At 34.7% G+C, this 21,771-nt stretch overlaps 1 protein-coding gene across 4 annotated transcripts in view; it reads left to right on the top strand.

Annotated features, from left to right (window-relative positions):
• Positions 1 to 21,038, top strand: part of LOC138703123 (ATP-binding cassette sub-family G member 1-like) — a 166,912-nt gene extending 145,874 nt beyond the window's left edge. For 2 of the 4 annotated variants that reach the window (XM_069830725.1, XM_069830723.1), the window contains one exon: positions 20,879 to 21,038. In XM_069830725.1, the coding sequence (XP_069686826.1) occupies positions 20,879 to 20,902 (24 nt within the window). In that variant the 3' untranslated portion in view covers positions 20,903 to 21,038. Of the gene's footprint in view, positions 1 to 20,510; positions 20,770 to 20,878 lie in introns of those variants that run through there. The other 2 variants (XM_069830724.1, XM_069830722.1) reach the window with 1 other exon arrangement.
• The last annotated feature ends 733 nt before the right edge of the window (positions 21,039 to 21,771 follow it).

Below are 21,771 nucleotides of genomic sequence, written 5' to 3'. Positions count from 1 at the left end.
AAGTGAAGGCTGTAAACAGAGGGTGGGGATATGATGTCATGGTTACGCTTGAGTGGAGACAGGGGCATGTGTCGCGACACACATTTTGACCATCACTGATGTACAGTGCCTGAATGTATGTTTGTTTCTAAAACGGAGTAAGCGAAAAGGACATGGGCGGGGTATCTCTTTTCCTTTCCCTTTACGCCTAGAACTCAATTAGACCGTGGATCTTGCAAACTGCGTGCTTATAAATTACGGTTTATTTAACGACGCTCGCAACTGCAGAGGTTATATCAGCGTCGCCTGTGTGCCAGAATTTTGTCTCGCAGGAGTTCTTTTATGTATGTATGTATGTATGTATGTATGTATGTATGTATGTATGTATGTATGTATGTATGTATGTATGTATGTATGTATGTATGTATGTATGTATGTATGTACACTGCAAGTGGGCAAGCACCCGGTGGCAGTGGTATACACAATATAAACAATACACAATACAATTATATAATAATAATAATAATAATAATAATAATAATAATAATAATAATAATAATAATCCGTGGCGCTACAGCCCGTGAAGGGCCTAGACCGACCAGCCGGCTGCTGACTTCACGCCCACATGCCGAAGCAGAGGTGGACGATCATCCAAGCAGAATGGAGGTAAAGTGTGGTTCGCACGATGATCCCCCCCCCCAGCCGTTATAGCTGGCATTCGCAACCGGATTTCGCTACCTATCGTAGCTCTCCAAGTGCATCACGATGCTGGGTGGGTACCGGTCCCATACACTGGCCGAAATTTCATGAGAAAATTTCTTCCCTCATGAGGACTCGAACCAGCGCGCATTCCGTACCACGAATCCTAGGCAGGATGCCTTAGACCGCGACGCCACGGCGCGGGACAATACAATTATATACACAATACAATATTATATATTGTCGCACCATCGGATCTGTGCCCCTTCAGCGCTGTCGTCGTTCTTAGAAAAGTTAACGCCTCTACTCACCCCATTCCACCCGTTTCTCTCCCACTACGTCAAACAGCAGGCCACGAACCTTGCCGAATAGGGATGTTGCCAAACTTCCGCCAAACAGTGTCATGTCTCTTGAATATTGCTTATAATAATGTAAGGTTAATTATTACTTATTCATAATTTAATTTAAGTAGGTCTAATGACGATGATTGACTTACGATTGTTTGCAGATAATTATATTATTACAGTGGATATTTATTGGTTAAATTGAAATTACATCAGAAACATTATCGCTTTGCCAGCATTTTTTAACAGTATAATGTGGATGTATCCATGTTTCGTCTAAATACACAATCTACTTTCCTTCTCTGCGAAATTTCGCAATTTTCCTTAAATAACTGGCCCTCCATGCTACAATATAATTTCTTTCAATCAAAATACATCTTGTATTTCTACAGTTTTTAAATCTAAATCCCATGTCTCGAATCACTTTCCGTAGCGTTTCTCTCCCTCCTTGGAAATTTATTGCTTCTCTCGCAACCTTCAATAATTTCTCCAATGTCGGAACTTCTTTCTGCACCGTATAAAATTCTTGTATCTTTCTTCTTAAATACCATCTGTCCATATCATCTACAAGAATTAAAGGTTCCCTTGGTCTGTTCTTCCCTGGTGACTGTAGCTTTTCGTCTCCTGCACAGACTCCTTCTCTCCTGATTTTCTTTATTAGGCGCTCTGACCTGCCTATATAAATTACATAAAAAAGTAGTATTATATTAGTATTAGTTAAGTAAGTAATTTTAATACGTAATCAATTGAAATAAAATAAGCCTCACATGTGATCGCAGCTGCTCTTTTCGTTGCCTGACTTATAGGAAACAGATATTGACCTGTTTGTTTCTCTTCATCGCAAAATGCTATTACGTACTTGCTGAATAATATTTCTTTCACCACTGCGTGCTACAGTATTCATGTTGAGTTGACAACACAGGACTGCAAGTGCAAATAAACTGTCCCTCAAGAAGGCTCAAAATTGTGAGTAGTGGGAGAGAGAAAGAGAGAGGGTAGAAAAGAGAGAAATAGGAATACAGGGAGAGAAATGAATTGCAGAGGCTGAAAAGGAATTAAGGTTCAGTTCGCATATCTTACGGGGGCACAGATCCGATGGTAGGACTATACACAATACAATATGAACACACAATACAATTTAACACAATAATTACAATTAATAATAAAACATAAAATAACCTAATTTACAATACAGGCCCTACATAAGTCTTTCACTTTACTCTCATCTCAATCACTGTAGTGGCACTATGACGCATTTCACTGACACTTTAGGACACATTTCATTGACGCTATGAATTATCACTGATGGGGACTATTCACTGCACTGTAAAACCATAACTTCACTGACTCACCTCACTTCACTGATACAACAGTTAAAATAAGACAAATAATTACACCCTTATGCATACTTACAAACAGAACTACATGTAAGCTAAACATTTCTAGTCTAAGACCCTCTTACACGCTATTTTTAAATAATTTACAATTGAAACCAAGGGAGTAACTCGTCAGGCTAAATAAATACATGTCACCTTAAAGAATTAAATGTTAAATGTCACCTTAATTTTAATTTGCACTTTATACACAACTTTTTAAGTTATTCTTGAATCTCCTTAAGGAAGGACAGCCCTCAAAGACCGCTGCAGGTAGGTCATTCCAATCATTTATAGTTCTATTTAAAAATGAGAATTTACCTACATCCGTTTTCTGTTTCCTACATTTGATTTTAAAATCATGATCGTTCCTACCATAGTACGCTGGCTTTTCTAACCGAGCTGTTATGTCTACCCATGCTTTCTGACTAGATGTGCTCTATACAATGATGTTATTCTAGTTTTCCTACGTCTGTTTTCCAAAGTTTCCCATTTAAGTTCTTTTGTGCGAGATCGTGCGTATTTCTTGTTTTCCGCACAGAACCAATACGCGGTAAGTGTGAAATACCACATTCAGTATTCCCAACGTAACACACATAACAATTTCCCTCTTCTTACCGCTTAAGCGCGACATTCATTTTACTGCTTTAGGCTTTTAACATATTATTTTTAGAGACGTTTAACATAGTAATAATTATAAATTGGAAACTTACCACTGCAATTTCACCTAAATTGCACTGTTAATTATTCTTTTTAAATATTTGCAAAAATTAAGTAAAGTCTACTACTCCACGAAACTTACTGCATTCCTGATACAAGTAACATTAAGGAAGCCGTGAAAAAATCAACAAGATTCCAGATGCGGATGTTATTACTGCAATATGTTATATAAATAATATTGTTAAAATATTAAAATGAAAAATAAATCATTACATAACCTTACCGTTTGTTTTAAGTTCGCATTTATAGACTGGGGGGGGGGGGGAAACGACAGACGTATATTACGGCCTGCTGGAGTATAATAAACACAGAAAACATTTTATAGCAACAATGTCGAAGAAAGATATTTTGGTTTTCCGAAGTTGCCGTCATTAAACAGAAACCAACATGGAGATTTCATTGCAACTAATTAGAAATTCGTCTTTCAGGTATGTAATAAACGATCTTCGCACAAAATAATGTACGATACACGAGCGGTATGTTTGTTTTCATGTTCTCGGAAATTAAAAAAGCTCAACTACGTTTCGCTTTTTCAATCTTTTCCTCGACCATGAAAACGTCAACATACCGCTCTTGTAACGTACAGTTACCCTGAAAAAGAATGAGACGATTCTTTGTCGTCGGAAGTTAAAGTTCTACAGCGCGGTTCACTCGATATCGACGTAGGGATACATAACATGACAGATAGTACAAGAATTGTTACAAGGACCACAACAAGGACAAGGACCAGAATAAGGATCACGAATAAGACTGCCATTTAAGGCCAGGATTTCACAACATAGCTCGAGTCCCAAAATATCATTGCTTCACTGTACCGAATGGCAAATGCCTGCTAAGGGATCTACATTCTGGACTGCTGCTATCACTGTCTTGTCTCGGTAGCTCATATAGTAGCGTGCCGGTTCCATTGTATAACCGAAACGTCTCGTGTTCGATCCCAGGTAAGACTTTTTTTTATTGAGGTGTAATTAATTTGTTCAGAGTTCCTCGACTGTCTAATTTGTCGAAAAATATGGAATAATTTATGCCCAATTTCTGGGTCTTACAAGTGGGCTGAACCTCGTCAAAAAAAATAAATCTTACTTGGAAGTTAAAAGTATTCTTCCTCAAACAAAAATCATAAGAAACAAAAAGAGACCTGTTAACTTAAAATCTTGTCCACATGCCATCAGCTTCTATTACAGCTCTAAGTCGATCCGCCATGGATGTCACGAGATTGTGGAATAAGTTCTGATCCCCGGCGAGATCTTCCCAGGTGTCAACAACCTGATCCCACAATTCGTCTCGATTTCGAGGGCGTCGATGGGCATAGGTGGCTATCCTTCTCTTTTTCAATTCCGCCCATAAATTTTCGATGACATTCAAATCAGGTGACTTCGGAGGCCAATTAATGATTTCGATCTCGGGTCTCCTTTGAAACCATCTTTGAATGCTTGCAGCATAGTGCACGGGATGGTTATCCTGCTGGAACAGCAATGTTCCTTCGGGAAAACGTTCTCGGGCGGAGGGAAGGAATATATTTTCCAGAATGTGCTCGTAAGTTTCCGCATTAAACCGGCCATCGATGCGTTCTATAACGCCAGGTCCATCGTAAGACATCCACCCCCAACACGATATGCTAAAGCTCCCCGATCTTTCAAGTCGGTGCACATAGCGCTGATCATGTCGGAGACCATCCTCACGATAGACACGGACAGGACCTTCGTAATCACTCGAGATGGTTGTTTCGTCGGAGAAAATTACATTTCTCCAATCGAAATCCACTCGATTGGTAGCAAAGGCAAGACGGTCGACAGCTTGTGCTTCCCCCAATATTTCCATTTGCTCAGCCCTCCGGCTCCTAATACCGCGGTTCCTCAACCTGCTGATCACAGTCTGTGAAGAGCCGGGAAAGTTAGATGCTGCTCTTATTTCGTTAGCAGTCAGAAAGGGGTCCTGTCGAACAGTCTCGAATAAAAGATCATCCTCTTCCAATGAATAAATCCGCGGACGCCCAGGAATAGGACGATTTTCGACCTCCCCAAAATTTTGGTAACGATGATCCATCTCGCGGCTGTAGTTCCAGGTACACCGACCAAACGGCCAGCAGATCTAGCCCCATACCCAGCCTCAACTAGAGCTATAACTCGCTGTCTCATGTCACGTCGGTTCGCCATTACGATGAGAAATGAGAGATGATGATAATACTTTAGTGTAGACAATGACTATTTAACATGATATAGAATTATTGAAATAAGAAGCATCTGGCATAGTAAGAGTTAATAAATCAACCCTAAATTAAATATCTAAATAACAGGATATAACAGGAAGTCCAATTGTTGCGAAACTAATCAAATTAAATCTAATTACATTAAATAAACAAACCCCAAGTTATGACACCACATTGCTACAGCTAAATTGTATGTTATTAACATAAGCATTGAATAGGTCCGTGGTTGTGCGTTGGACGACAAAACCAAACATCGAAAGTTCGAATCTTGCCGAGGAAAGTAACTTCTTGCTTTTTATAATGTAAATCAGACTTATAACTACAATCATTCATATTTCTTACATTATTTATTAATATTTATAGCCAACATTGAATTTGTAAAGAAAAGACTTTAGAAATCTCATATGGAATTTGTGATCTGTAGTGACATAAACATAGATTATCTCTCGGAACTTTTCCGTAAAAGTAAATTAAATTCACTCCTTGAAACTGGAAACCTTATTCGTAGGGTCATTTTCCCATAGCATACAAGCTGAAGTAACACAGCCATTGATAAACGTTTTGTACGCAGAATTAGACTGAATTCCTATTCGACAGAACCTATAATCAATGGCTTGTCTGACCATGATAAACAAATCCTATGTGTTTCCAATGTCAGTGAACAATTTCAAAATATTAATTTAAAAACTAAGAAAGGATCGTAATTGCTGTATCTAGTGATTATTTACATTTATGTCTACAAAATGAATCTTGGAAAAACATATATGATACTGGTACTACTGATATTAAGAGTAAATATATTGAATTTTTCACTTAATTTCATAATCACTTCAGTGGATGTTCTCCACTCAATGTTGTGAAAAAATTCAAAAGTTAAAACATGTAGATAACGCAGGGACTTCAAAATCTCGTGTATTAAAAAGAAGAATCTATATGTAATGAGTTGCAATGTAATTATCCTCATGTTCTTAAATACTGCAAGGAGTACAGTGTAATTTATCAAAAATTATGAAAGAGGGAAATAGAATATATTTGAGTAGAAAAGTACAAAATTCAGATAATGCAATTAAACCTATTCGTAATATTATCAAATTTAAACTTGTAGATATCCTAAGAAAGAAAATATTTTTTCATTAAAACCAATGATTATAAAGTAGAATATCCCAAATCTATTGCAAATTCTTTTAACGTATTATAGTATATAGTACAGAAATATTATTGACAACTTAAACATTCAAGATTTTGCAAAAGATACTGCAATTGGTTACTTAACAGATGTATTTAATAATTATTATTAATATATGTAATTAGTCAATAACTGCAACAGTGCTTATACATTCAATCATAACATGAATAAAATTGAATGCAAACACGTAGATAAAATAGTTAAAATTAACTGCAGGGGTGAGAATGAAATAATCCAAAGCCATACTTTTAACAAAAATGGTTTTTTGCGAGTGCATTTCTTACACATATGGGAAAGCTATTAATCAATTATTGTAATAATTGCTCAACAAATGACATAGCCTAAGGACTCTAAACCTTTGTAAAAGTTTGTCCATTATTATATATTTTTTTAATTTCATTTTAATTGTTAGTTTTTAATATATATGCATTTACATTGTATATATGTGTGTGTATAAATGCATTCATTAGGTTAACGTTTATAATATTATAACTTGTAATTGTGTATTGTTTGCGATCATTAACACTTAATCTCAGGACTTTGTAAAACTATATTTCAAAGTGACTTAGCTATTTCAACGTTATTTAGACAAAAAAAATTGTTGTGTAGACTAAGAATCGAATTCGCACTCTTCTACACAATACGCAGAAGTCTTACCGTCTGAGCTATGGAAACGACATGAAAGCTTTCCTTTCTGTGCGGAGTGTCGATCTAGTCATGAAGTTCCATTGGCGATTTAACTACACGATTTATGTATATATTTATCTTTTATTTACGTAATATTATCATATTTTTTGCAGTTTTTTAATTGAATTTCGGAACGATGCTAGTAACAAACCAAACAGCCTGAATTTAAGTAACTCAATATTCGTTATCTTGTGTATCGGTGCTCTGGTCTCCGATCATGCGCAGTGTCTTACATCTGAGACTTAGGAATATTCAATCGTCTCATCCTTTTCCAGGGAAACTGTATATTACTACCTATTATCGTATCGTTTCATCTTCTCTTTTACCTTTAACAAATTTAGCTGTCCTATACTGGATTCTTTCTAAGGACTGACATGAGCCTGTCGCATTTAAACACACTTAAATGCCATTGACCTGGGCTGGGACCGAACCCACTAGGATAGAAGGCTAGCGCTTTACCTATTACTCTACCGAGGCCGACGCACGCTTAATATGTAAGTGGCGGTTAGAAGGAATAAATACCGTTGTTAATGGTACACAAGGGAAATACTGAATGGCAAGGATGGCATCTAAAAGGAGTAGGCTATGTAACATGGCTTTTCTGTTTATAAACTATACCGACTAACATTACCAACTTTCAGTGCATATAAATCCGTGCTCTAGCTGGTCAAATAGTGACACCAGCAAATACAGAAAGGTATTCAATCTGTCACAAACTGCTCCACAATGAAAGAAATATCGATTATTCAAACTAGCAAAGAAAAGAGAAACTTTCCATTCACTCTGTATTACATGGGTACCAGAAATCCAAGATTACAAGATTACAAGATTTTCATTGCAAGCAAAAATTACATACAATAACAAAGATTTTACAATAGGCCTACTATTTTAATACTCGTATATGAATATTTTTCAAAATCGAAAATTGATTACAAATCTCATAGTCAAATAGGCTACATATTATAGATTATTGTATAAATACAAGGTAACTGGGCCACACCCGAAAAAGCAAGATGCTTGAGGTCGGGTGTGACCAATAATGAAAACTGAATAGAAAAAAAATAATAATAATAAAATAATAAATAAAATAGCAATAGTAGTAATAATAATAATAATAATAATAATAATAATAATAATAATAATAATAATCTGATTAAAACTGTTAAATGTAATTACACATAAAGTTTAAAAAGAATAAGAAAAAAAAAACAAACAAACAAAACGGTACCATAGCCTATACATAAACATACTAAGTTAAGAATACAACATTGTTAAAGTGACAGAAAAAAAATGAGGAATAAGAATTTACATGATTGTAATTTTAGAAACAGTTCAAGCATTTGTTTTTTTTAATAATGTATTATTATGTAATAATTTTAATTTAGGATTCCTCTTTATAAAATCATTATATTATCTTGGACCTTAATTAGAACTGTGCCTTAGACCTGCTTCAGTCTTACATTTTGGTTCAATGGCCAATCCAAATATTTAAAATTGTTTCGAAGTAGGACTATCAAGCAAAAGGGGAACAACATAGAGAAAATGGGAAGATGATGTTGGTTTTTGAGTGGAACGGCTTCAAAAATAAACCAAACCATGGAGAAGAAGCAGAAGATGACGAGATAATGTTTATGGTGGTGCCGATATAATACGATCTCTGTCGGTAGAGTAGCCAAATTAGATTGCGGTTAAATTCTTCTTTTTGATTTTCAGAACAACTTTCAGTTGCCCCACGAAATTAAAACCGGTTTTTTACTCGGTTGCATACAATGCAAAAGTACGTTGACTCAAATATAATCTTCTCGTGTCATGATCATGACATGTCTAGACAGTGCGCTTCAAGTGTGAAAGTATTAAACTTCCATTGGTCTGGTGCATATTACCTCTGGCTTATCCTGAAGTGATTATTGTAGACGCAGTCTAAGAACTCTTTTGGTATGTTGTGATTTATTTATTAAATATTCCAGTTGTGTCGTGCTTAACAACAGATTTCTTTACAGATGTTTAATTCTTACAGGACTGAAACAAAACATTTGAAGTCGGTGCAAAAACGATTGTTCACTGCAGACAGTGATGCCATGTGTAGGAAATTATACCTCGACATAGGAATTTTTCACATAAAAAAGTATGTAGCCTAAGGATATTTTTTAATAATTGCAAAAAGGGATTTTCAGTGTGCATTTTTTTTGTCCACTTATTAATTTACTCTTAAAATGGAGCAGGAGCCTAACATAGGCCTACTAAGAAACTCGCGATTCTCGAAAATTTCAAGCGCAATCTATACTAATAATAAATCTGTAGCCGAAATTTTTCTGGTAATTTTCGATTTTCCAAAAAATAATTGGTCCTAACATATATAATTAACCACCCTGAAACCGAAAATCGCATTTTTGAAATTTTTGTTTGTATGTCTGTCTGTATGGTTGTTAACTTTTCACGCGATAATGGCTGAACCGATTTATATGAAAATTGGAATATAAATTAAGTTCGTTGTAACTTAGATTTTAGGCTATATGGCATTCAAAATACTTTATTTAAAAGGGGGGTTATAAGGGGGCCTGAATTAAATAAATCGAAATATCTCGCTTATTATTGATTTTTGTGAAAAATGTTACATAACAAAAGTTTCTTTAAAAATGATTTCCGGTAAGTTTTATTCTTTAGCAAATTTTGATAGGACTGATGTTTAATGAGATAAATGAGTTTTAAAATTAAAATAACGCCATCTAAGACGGTGCAATGAATTAAGAACAAATGACTTCGTCTATAAGGGGCCTTGGACAACAACAATCGAAACAGGGGCCTTGGACATCAGCAATCGAAAGCTATTAAACATAGCCTACAGAGAATGTTTCTGTGTTTGTATGAAGTAATAGCAGAAGCTAAATTAACCGATTTGTATAATTAATTATTAGTTCACCATTGGAAAGTGTAGTTTCTCTAGATGGACATAATGCTATAATGTTATTACAGTAACGTATGAGTAAATCGAGGACAGGTAAGATTAAAATAGCTTCTTATGCACAGAAAATTTGATAGGCTATTTTGTACATTCGTTTTCTGTATTTCTTAAAATAATATTTATGTACACTCATTTTAATCTCAGAGAATTAACGAACAACGAGAGTGTATTGATTTAGTATGTTAGCTTAGCAATCCATTATTTTATAATTCAAATTTTAACAATGCTCAATTGAATCGTGTTAAAATACATAAAATATATATGCAATAAATGCAATGCAAAAAAAATTGGGTAATGAGCAAAGCAGGTTATCTTGCGCTGTTGTAAAAGTTGTTCCCTGGATCAAACGTCCTATTTCAATTATGTAATTACTCTATATCTATTTCTAACAGGTGCAGAGGAGCGCACGGGTACGGCTAGTAATTAATAATAGGACCCTAATAGAAACAACAACCACCAAATTTCTTGCCTTACATTTTTTTAGTAGGTTATTTTACGACGCTTTATCAACAGCTTAGGTTATTTAGCGTCTGAATGAGATGAAGGTGATAATGCCGGTGAAATGAGTCCGGGGTCCAGCACCGAAAGTTACCCAGCATTTGCTCGTATTGGGTTGAGGGAAAACCCCGGAAAAAACCCCAACCAGGTAACTTGCCCCGACCGGGAATCGAACCCGGGCCACCTGGTTTCGCGGCAAGACGCGCTAGCCGTTACTCCACAGGTGTGGACTCTTGGCTTACAAATTGATAATGTGTTAAATTGGAAAAAAATCATATTAAATTCAGCATATTTTGCTATTAGATCTATGCAAGAAATAGTAAATATCAATACCTTAAAAACTATATACCTTGCATACTTCAACTCGGTAATGAGTTTTGGAATAATATTCTAAGGAAATTCTATAGATAGTAACAGTATATTACCACAAAAAGAGTAATTATTATAATAGTAGGTGCCAGATCTAGGGAATCGTGTAGAACCATTTTCAAAAACTAAAAATAATGTCCATGGCTTGACATATTTTTTCATTAATAATCTTTTCCTCGTATGTAATCGTGAAAACTTTGTAACTAATGCAACAATTAATAAATTCTCGTAAAAATGACTTTCATACTCCATCGGCAAGTCTATTGTACTCTCTAAAAGAAGTGCGTTATATGGCAGTAAACATTTTTAATAGCCTCTTTTTGGATATGAAAAATCAAACTAAAAACATAAGATTATTTAGGGCCAAGTTAAATCAGTACGGTACATAATTTCTCAGCCTTCTATTCTGTAGGTGAATTTGTGACATTCAACAACGCTGCATGAATATTTCTGTCTTGTATAATGGTCAGCACGTCTGGCTATGAAACGAGCGGGCCGGGGTTTAAATCCTTGTTGAGCCAACCTGGTTGAGGTTTTTTCAGGGGTTTTTCCCTCAACCAATTGAAACAGAATTGCTGGGTAATTTTCGGCGTTGGACCTCTGACTTATTTCGCCATTATTAATTTACATATCATCATCTGTAGGGTAATTATGGTGAGGAAAAGAATAGTGAAATAATGTAATATTGAGGCAGGATATTAAGTGTAAAGTGAAAATAGGGTAGGACATACAGGAAGTGACAGAATAAGGAAAATCAAAATGTGTTAGTCAAGGGTAAGGAGCGAAAGTAGTATAAAGAAAATATAGTGAAAATATTCAGAAGATAAGCAGTGCTTGATCAAAGGTAAAGTTTAATAGAACGTGAATGACAGACAGACTTTATTGGAAGTGTTGAGGGTGGGTGACTGGAAAGGGAGAAGGTATAAATAGATCAGAGACTAGTGGATGAGATGTTTTTGGTAGATTATGGACATAAAAAAGAGAACAATAAAAAACCATAGAAAGAGCACACGTCTATGTTCAGATTAATAGTATACTGTATATTGTAATTAGAAGGCTATGGGTAGCATGTATACAGAAATGTGAGGGCGAACCATAGCGAGTAAGCTTGGTGTAGAGATATATCATATCATATCACATATATCATATCATATATCACATCATATATCATATCATATATCACATCATATATCATATCATATATCACATCATATATCATATCATATATCACATCATATATCATATCATATATCACATCATATATCATATCATATATCATATCATATCATATCATATCATATATCATCATATCATATCATACAATATCATATCACATCACATCATTCTAGGTCGAATTATATTTATAATCGTTTCAGTACATACTATAAATGGTATTAAAATTGGGGAATTAATAATATTTAATTATTTTATTGAAATTTTTTATTAAATTATTATTTGTTGTAATTATGATGAAATTGAAGAAAAAACCCAAACACCACAAAAAATATAATAGAAAAAAATAATTTTCTCATATATCATATCATGTCATGTATCATATATCATATATCATGTATCATTTCATATCATATAATATATCATATCATATCATATATCATACCATATATATCATATCATATATCATATCATATCATATATCATATCATACCATATCATATATCATATCTTATCATATCATATCATATATTATATCATATCATATATCATATCATATCGTATATCATATCATATCATATCATATCATATCATATCATATCATATCATATCATATCATATCATATCATATCATATCATATCATATCATATCATATATCACATCACATCACATATCACATATCGTATCGTATCGTATCGTATCTCGTATCATATATCATATCATACCATATATCATATATCATATCATGTCATGTATCATATATCATATCATATATCATATATCATATCATATCATATCATACCATATCGTATATCATATCATACCATATCGTATATCATATCATATATCAGATCATATCATATATCACATCACACATCATCACACATCGTATCGTATCATATATCATATATCATATACAATATATCAGATCATATCATATACCATATATCATATCATACCATATATCATACCATATATAATATCATACCATATATCATACCATATATAATATCATACCATATATCATACCATATATAATATCATATCATATATCATATCATATATCATATCATATCATATATCACATCATATATCACATCATATATCATATCATATATAATCATATCATATCATATATCATATCATATATCATATCTTATCATATCTTATCATATCATATCATATCATATCATATCATATCATATCATATCATATCATATCATATCATATCATATCATATCATATCATATCATATCATATCATATCATATCATATCATATCATATCATATCATATCATATCATATCATATCATATTATATCTTCGTTGTTCCTGCAATAACTCCTGTATGCAAAATGCGAGTATAAAATTTATCAGTAGGAAGAAAAAACACCTTTAGTCATTCTATGGCGGTGGTACATAGGAGATTGTGAATTCTTACATTTTCGAAAGAAAGAAATGTAAGTTAATTATGTAGGCTATAGGAGATTTTATTATTTGATGTAGCACTATTTAAGTTATTTATTAGAGCAAAAATTTGAATATCGATAAATACGTCACATAGGACTTATTGCAGGAACAACGACGATATATCATATATCATATTATCATTAAGTTCATGTTGCGGCGTGCTGTACTTGTACAAGAGCACAGCCGTTCGGTTACCCAATCATATAGAAGAATAGGAGTGGTAGGCTGAGCACAATAAGCCTCAGGTTGCAGTGTAAGGTTTCGGGTCCCTCCTCCGTATTAAAAAAATATCGATACTAAAACTTTGTGTTGTATTAGTATATTGTAAAACTCCTCTTTATATATTTCAACTACACTGTGACTATAATTAAAACTCAGTAGGAGACTACTGTCAAGATTTTTTGACATGTTCCATATTCTAGCTGTGAAGCGATGTACGATACCACGGAATGTAAATAAATACAATGCAGTACAATAGCTAATGTTCTATAACTCTTTGGGCACAATCGCCTTTACATTTAAAGGTATCTTCAGGGGCTGCATTATTTCATTGGCAGATAAGACGTTAGATGAATGTTTGGCACTGATCTTGTAAATTAAATTTCCTGAAATAAGTTCAGGTTCGTGAAAATTTGAGGCCAATATCTTAAAAAAGAATATCGTAAAGGAGTTATCAAATTAAAGTGAGCCTAATTGTGCCAAAAGATACTGAAGTCTTCAAACTATCAATGTTTACAATTTTCTAGTTTGCGTTCAATGAATCGCTTATTTGCTTCTTCGACAGATAATCATAACTAGTTTGACCTTGGCTGGAGCTCTCAAATGCGCTAGGCGTAAATAATATTGTTCAAAGATCAACCATTTTACATGATCCCCTAATTAACAAATTTAAGCCAAAAATAAATTCTGAAATGTTACAAAATGTTGCCCAATTTTTTCTGCACCGAAAAAAATCGACATGTTTAAAGTTGCCAATTGTGGAATTTTGGAAACAAGTCGAGGAATGACAAAATTTTAACTGTCAATTTGTTTCAGAATACAGCGGAAATTGCCAAAAATACTTGTGTAAGCAGGGTTTCTCCGCATTGACATCAATCAAAACGAAACACAGAAATCGCTTGAATTCAGAATCATCTTTCATACACACACTCAAGAAGATTCGACCATGATTCGAGGAGCGGGCGTGTAGAAAATATCAGACATCTCTTTAATAGGACAGAAACACTTAAGTTACAGTAATATAATAAGAATTTTTTTTCTATGATATCCATGTTCATAGATTTCAAAAAGGCATATGACTCGGTTAAGAGAGAAGTTTTATATAATATTCTTATCGAATTTGGTATTCCCAAGAAAGTAGTTCGATTAATTAAAATGTGTCTCAGTGAAAGTTACAGCAGAGTCCGTATAGACCAGTTTCTGTCAGATGCGTTCCCAATTCACTGTGGGCTAAAGCAAGGAGATGCACACTTTTTAACTTCTCTCTGGAATATGCCATTAGGAAAATTCAGGATAACTGACAGGGTTTGGAATTGAACGGGTTACATCAGCTTCTTGTCTATGCGGATGACGTGAATATGCTAGGAGAAATCCACAAAAGTTTAGGGAAAACACGGTAATTTTAATTGAAGGAAGTAAAGCTGTAGGTTGGAAGTAAATCTCGAAAAGACAAAGTATATGATTATGTCTCGTGACTAGAATATTGTACGAAATGGAAATATAAATATTGGAGATCTATCCTTCGAAGAGGTGGAAACATTCAGAGGTGGCAGAATAAATATGGGAAATGCCTGTTATTATTCGGTTGAGAAGCTTTTGTCATCTAGTCTGCTGTCAAAAAAACTGAAAGTTAGAATTTATAAAACAGTTATATTATTGGTTGTTTTGTATGGTTGTGAAACTTGGAATCTCACTTTGAGAGAGGAACAGAGATTAAGAGTGTTTGAGAATAAGATTCTTAGGAAAATATTTGGTGCTAAGAGGGATGAAGTTGCAGGAGAATGGTGAAAGTTACACAGAACTGCACGCATTGTATTCTTCACCTGACATAATTAAGAACATTAAATCCAGACGTTTGAGATGGGCAGGGCATGTAGCATGTATGGGCGAATTCAGAAATGCATATAGAGTGTTAGTTGGGAGGCCGGAGGGAAAAAGACCTTTGGGGAGACCGAGACGTAGATGGGAAAATAATATTAAAATAGATTTGAGGGAAGTGGGATATGATGGTAGAGACTGGGTTGGTCTTGCTGAGGATAGGGACCAATGGCGGGCTTATGTGAGGGCGGCAATGAATCTCCGGGTTGCTTAAAAGTCAGTCAGTCAATAAGTAAATAATAATAATAATAATAATAATAATAATAATAATATAATAATACATTATTCAGCGTGACAATGTTTCTATGTACTCCTAATTGAACCGTTGAGCAAAGTAAACATATTACATTTTATCCGACAGAACAACAAAAAAACTTTCCTTCTCAGTCCCTACGAAAGCACCTCTTACTGCTTGTAGAGACAAAATTTGTAGAGCGACATGATACCGCCACTGCTTGCCTTCAGTATGTGAATGAAACGCACATCAATGTACAGGAAACTCCTCGTACCTGTTTGAATGTCTGTGATTACACGATGTCACCGCTGCTGCAAACCCTACCTTTTAGTGTTCCCCATAAATAAAATTCACAGAGTGTTAGATCTGGGCTTCGTCTCGTACCAACAGTACGCCGTAATTCCCTCGAAATTTACTTCTTGTTTTCGCACACGACCTTCTGCCTTCTATGTACGTATTATACATATACACACGTACACGCAATGAGAATTTGTTGGTGGGCTTTACTTAAAGACACAATAATCGCTCAACTATATACACTAACTTTGTACACTTGAAGAATCAAGACTTTCGCAACACGACTTGTGATTCTAGCGAATGCCATATGGTGACTGACGATCTACCTAACAGCCTGAGCATCGCAGACCGTGCAGGGAGCGGGCCGCCAGTAATCCGCCATTTTCTCAGTTCACGTCATAATAATGTCTCTGTACTATTGCGGATGATAGATGAAATGAGGGGGAGGTGGAGAGTGTTGGTGGAATGATAGAGTGGAACGGGAGTGCCTCGAGGAAACCTTCTGAAAAGTCTGCTTTGTCCACCAATTCCACCACGACCTGGCCGGGAATCGAACCCGGGCTGCTTGAATGGAAGATTAGCGGGCTAGCACTGGATAATGGTATGAAATTCATTTACAGTAGCAACGATCTTTTTCTCTTCCATGACCTGTTTAGCACTGTGGAGTTTAAAATAGAATTTTAATTCTTAGAATTGAATAGTTACCCCGGAAAGAGATCTAACCCACAAACGACAAATTGTTGAGGAAACGAAAAAAACATTCTATTCTTATTTGAAGGTTAATATCTTAAGCAAAGTATACATACTTGCAGTAGTCCATTCTATTTTACACAGATTTGAGTCAAACTATAGGCAAAATAATATATTACTATTAAATATTAACAAATTAATGCAAAATTGAGTGGAAAAACGATCTATCCCTGAAGAATGGAAAAATGATCTAACCTACAACTAACTTAAAATCTATAATAAGAAGTGTAAAAGTCACAATCAATGATGATTCAGTTTCAAATGTTATATTGTCACTTTGACTCAGCTACTTTGAGAGCTTTTTTATGAAACATCCGTCCCATTGTCACACAGTTACTCTAAGATTTTGGTAGAATTCACGAAATTGGGGAGGAATGAACTTGCACATATGCAACAAATCCACTTTCTTTGCTTTCTTTATTGCCATATCTCCATTGTACAGTTGAGCTATAACTGTTGGGAGTGGAATTAGCTTATTACGTCGTTTGTGGGTTTCCAAGATCTCATAGGTTTGCCATGGTTGAAGAATATTATGGCTTGCTCGAGTTCTGAGTCTATTTGGCTTCTCTTCTGAAAACTGGATCCAAAAGCATGAAGTAATCTTAAATTTAGGATCTCTTTTAAGCATGCCAGCTATGAGTGACAGATCAAAAAATCTTCTGTGTCCATATAGTATGCGGAAAATCCCTGTCGCAGGGATAAAAACTATATCCACTAACCAAGAACTTCTGATCAATGGTTGTAAAATATTTATTCCTAATGAGGTAATGATAGAGAGCTAAGCATCGCCAGTTATTATTCTGAGCGATGCAACGATCGTATGTTAGTTTGTAGAAGTTCTGGAATAACTGTTTCTTCATATCAGGAAGAACCTCTCCACACTGATTACGACAGCGGCATACAGTAACATAAAAAGTGTGATAATAATAATAATAATAATAATAATAATAATAATAATAATAATAATAATAATAATAATAATAATGATTACCTGTATTGTACAAAAATCAACATACAGCTTACGCTTCAAATAAGTGTGAAAGCAAAATGTTTTTGTGAAATTAATACTATTTTCTCCCTCCTAGTTTTCAATAAATTTTCATATCGGAAATAATGTGTAGGCTTATTCGACAAAACATGTTTTTAAAAATGGTTTCACACGACTTAATATGTGTATGTTACGATGTTGCCTAAATATTTAATGAAATATTACCAATGAATCGGACTACAGATCTGAAAAGTAATAAAAACAGCTTGTAATAAAAATTGCGGTTACATCAGTGTTCCACTCACCGATTCTGATACACATTTTCCAGACACAAAATACCCTTTTCTACTCATATATGGCTTCCCAGCATTCCTTAAGGCTTTATTCTTATCATCCTTCCATTCATGAATGTTTATTTTGCGCTTCCGGCCTTTATTTAATTGTTTTTCAGCACTAATACTCACAGCTTGTTTCCCTACTTCTGCCATTTTAGAACAGATAGATCACTATTCGCCGGAATCCCAATATTGAAACAAAAAAACTAACCTTTGAAAGAGAAATTATGTCACTTTACGTCCGCCAGGCGATGGCATTTCTTTGATAGATCACTATTCCACTGAAAACTCAACTTTCGATTTTTTGTTGGTTAGATCTCTTTTCGGGGTAACTATTCAATTATTAATAACCGAGGCTGGAATTTCGGACTTTCTTTAGAATTCCAGGTAGGCCCACTATTTTTTACCAATTATGTCCTGGCTTCAAATTATCAAACTATGATCTCCAATTATCCAAATGTGAGCTTCGAAATTTCGGATTAAATGTGAATTTTTATTATATTTAAATAGAAATTTCAAAAGGAATAAATATTATTCGAATTATTATCAAATAATTCAAATTATCCGACGTCGAATTTATCATTTTTTTGTACTGTGTCCTTTGCCATGCTTAAAGCAAACATCTACCTGTAAAATCGAACGTCTCGTGACTGAAATAAGAATGCCGGTAACATAGGCTTGGCTGGCTCTGTAGATACGTACATTGGCTTTTAAAGTGAAGAGTTAAGTATTATTATTATTATTATTATTATTATTATTATTATTATTATTATTATTATTATTATTATTATTATTATTATTTGTTCGGGTTTGGAGCTGTGTTCGGGTTTGGGTTGGATCCCCCTTTGGTCTTTGGTTTCTTCGTAGGTTTTCCACAGCCTGGGACTGAAGCCGGATGGTCTATGGCGAGTCTTCGGCATCAACCCCTTTGATTTGATTACCCCCCCCTTTGATTTGATTGCCTGGTTGGGTTTTTCCGAGGTTTCCCCAACCAAAAGGCAAATGCCGGGTAATATTTTGGCGAATCCTTGGACCTCACCTCATCTCACTACATCTCGCCAAAATATTGTAAAAAATTGCACAAAATTGTAAAAATTGTAGAAAATTACTAAATTGTAAAACTGTAAAAATTTGTAAAAATTGTAATTGTAATATTGTAAAATTTTGACTTGTTCCACATCTTAAAGCTTCATTGCTCATGTAAGATCTATGGAATAAAATGAATGAATGAATTATTATTATCATCGAGTATTATATATTATTATGATTATATTTTTCGTATGCATCTAAAGTCTGATTAGTGTAACATGTAACTAGTCAGCGATGTATGCAATGGAGGGGGAAAGGAACTGACCATCCTACCCGTCTCCTGGCTTAGTTGCCTCATGAGTGATGCCTTATTGGTGTCACTTGTGAGGTTCACATCTGTCTTCGGACAGTTGACTAAACTACAATTATGATTATATTAAGACATTAAAATTGTATTTCACAGATAGACAAACATGCCTATAATATGTGTATAAAATTAAATTATGGCTTATTTAACGATGCTCGCAACTGCCGGATATCAGCGTCGCAGGTGTGCCGGAATTTTGTCCCGCAGGAGTTCTTTTACATGCCAGTAAGTCTACTGACATGAGCCTGTCACATTTAAAAGTACACTTAAATGCCATCGACTAAGCCGGGATCGAACCCGCAACTTCGAGCGCTATACAGACTACGCTACAGAGGCCGACAATATGTGTATATATTATTTTCATAGTGTTCCTCTAATTGTTTTGAGGAGTGTAGTTGTAATAATAATTTTTTATATTTTATAAATTATATTATAAAATAATATAATACATTATAATATTATGTATCAAATTCGTTTAATATTTGTATACAATATAATATAGGTAGCCTATATGGTTTTACTTCTCATAGGAATTTTGTTTTTTCCATTTTCAGCGCTATCAAATCATTATTCATTGTTGTTGGGGTCAATGTCTCAACTCTCATTATAAAGAAACTCTAGAGTCTACACATTACAGTTAATGATGGATTTATTATTTCATCGGTCCAGTTTATTTTATTTGAGTACATAGTGTACCTAGATGTATTAATTATGTGTTAAATTTCCGCTGTGTCGACTGCTAGCTGGTGCGATGTCAGTGCCAACTCCTGGGAGAAAGCAGAATCTAACGCTCAAACTGGTTTGAAGGTCATTGAAATCAGTCCTGCTACATAAAAGGTACCGACGCGAAGTGTCCATACTGTATAATTATCTATACACTGGGGCAAGTCAAGCAGCTACTCCACACCGACGGCTTGCAGGGTGGTGCCGGTTGGAATTCGGCTGGAGGGAGGACCAAGGTCCAACATATCTCTGGTAGGAGACTGCAGGGTTGCCTCATCAGGTGGGAAAAAATCAGGCTTGTTACTTTATTATCCCACCTCGTAATTCTGCACATTTTGGTTTAGTGAGTGTTTTCTAGTGATTAACAGAAATATTTTTTGTTCTACAGGTTGGTGAAACAGTGATGTGTTAATGCAACTTATTGTCGATGTTATAAATTAGTGCGAGGGAGTGAAAATGATTTCAAATCAGCAGGAACTACAATTATGTCAATATCATCTTGACATCGAATTCAGAAATCTCAGCTATTTTGGCCCTGGTGACAGAGGTAAGTCGAAGTTGGGAGGAGTCGATGTAGCCTAATTAATTACTCACTATTCCAAATGTAATGACATTATATTCACATTATTTATCCAGAAAATAGGAGGATTGCATTTTAGAAGGTAATGTGTCACAAAATGTAGTCAATCTGCAGTTTCCTATGGCCACTTCCAACGGACTCCAAACGAATATTCACACGTTTATCACTGGGATTGTGGCGCTGGAAATCAATTTTGAACACTTTTATCTCAGCCACGACACATTTCAATTTCTATTGTACAATATATATGCAATTATCACTACAATGACACAATAATTCTTGCAGATAACATAGAATCAACTTAAGAAACGTAATTAACAGAGTCGCAGTTTCACTTCACTTCCACTAGATGACTCTTGACTTCCAGCAGACGATAGGCTTTAGGTGTAGCAGGGATGCCAATATCGGCAAACGAAATGAAACTAATGTGAGGAATGTTACAACAGGTGTGCTAAACGTAAGGAATGTTACAATAGGTATGTAGTACGTTAGGTTAGGTTAGATATGGTTAGGTTAAGTTAGGTTAGGTTTGGTTTGGTTAGGTGTGTAAGATTATATGAATGGTTACCACAGTTGGCTATACTGCAATCATTCTCCCACTCCATCTCAGATTACGTCACAACGACGAAATATGGCCGCCTTCTTTATTCAAGCAGGACGATTTTCCTATACATATAAATAAGGAACCTATTTAGGGCGGG

This window comes from Periplaneta americana, chromosome 7 (assembly GCF_040183065.1).
Source record: "Periplaneta americana isolate PAMFEO1 chromosome 7, P.americana_PAMFEO1_priV1, whole genome shotgun sequence".
Lineage (NCBI taxonomy): Eukaryota > Metazoa > Arthropoda > Insecta > Blattodea > Blattidae > Periplaneta > Periplaneta americana.
The sequence above is the reverse complement of the archived record's forward strand: the minus strand, read 5'-3'. Positions and strand labels throughout refer to the sequence as shown.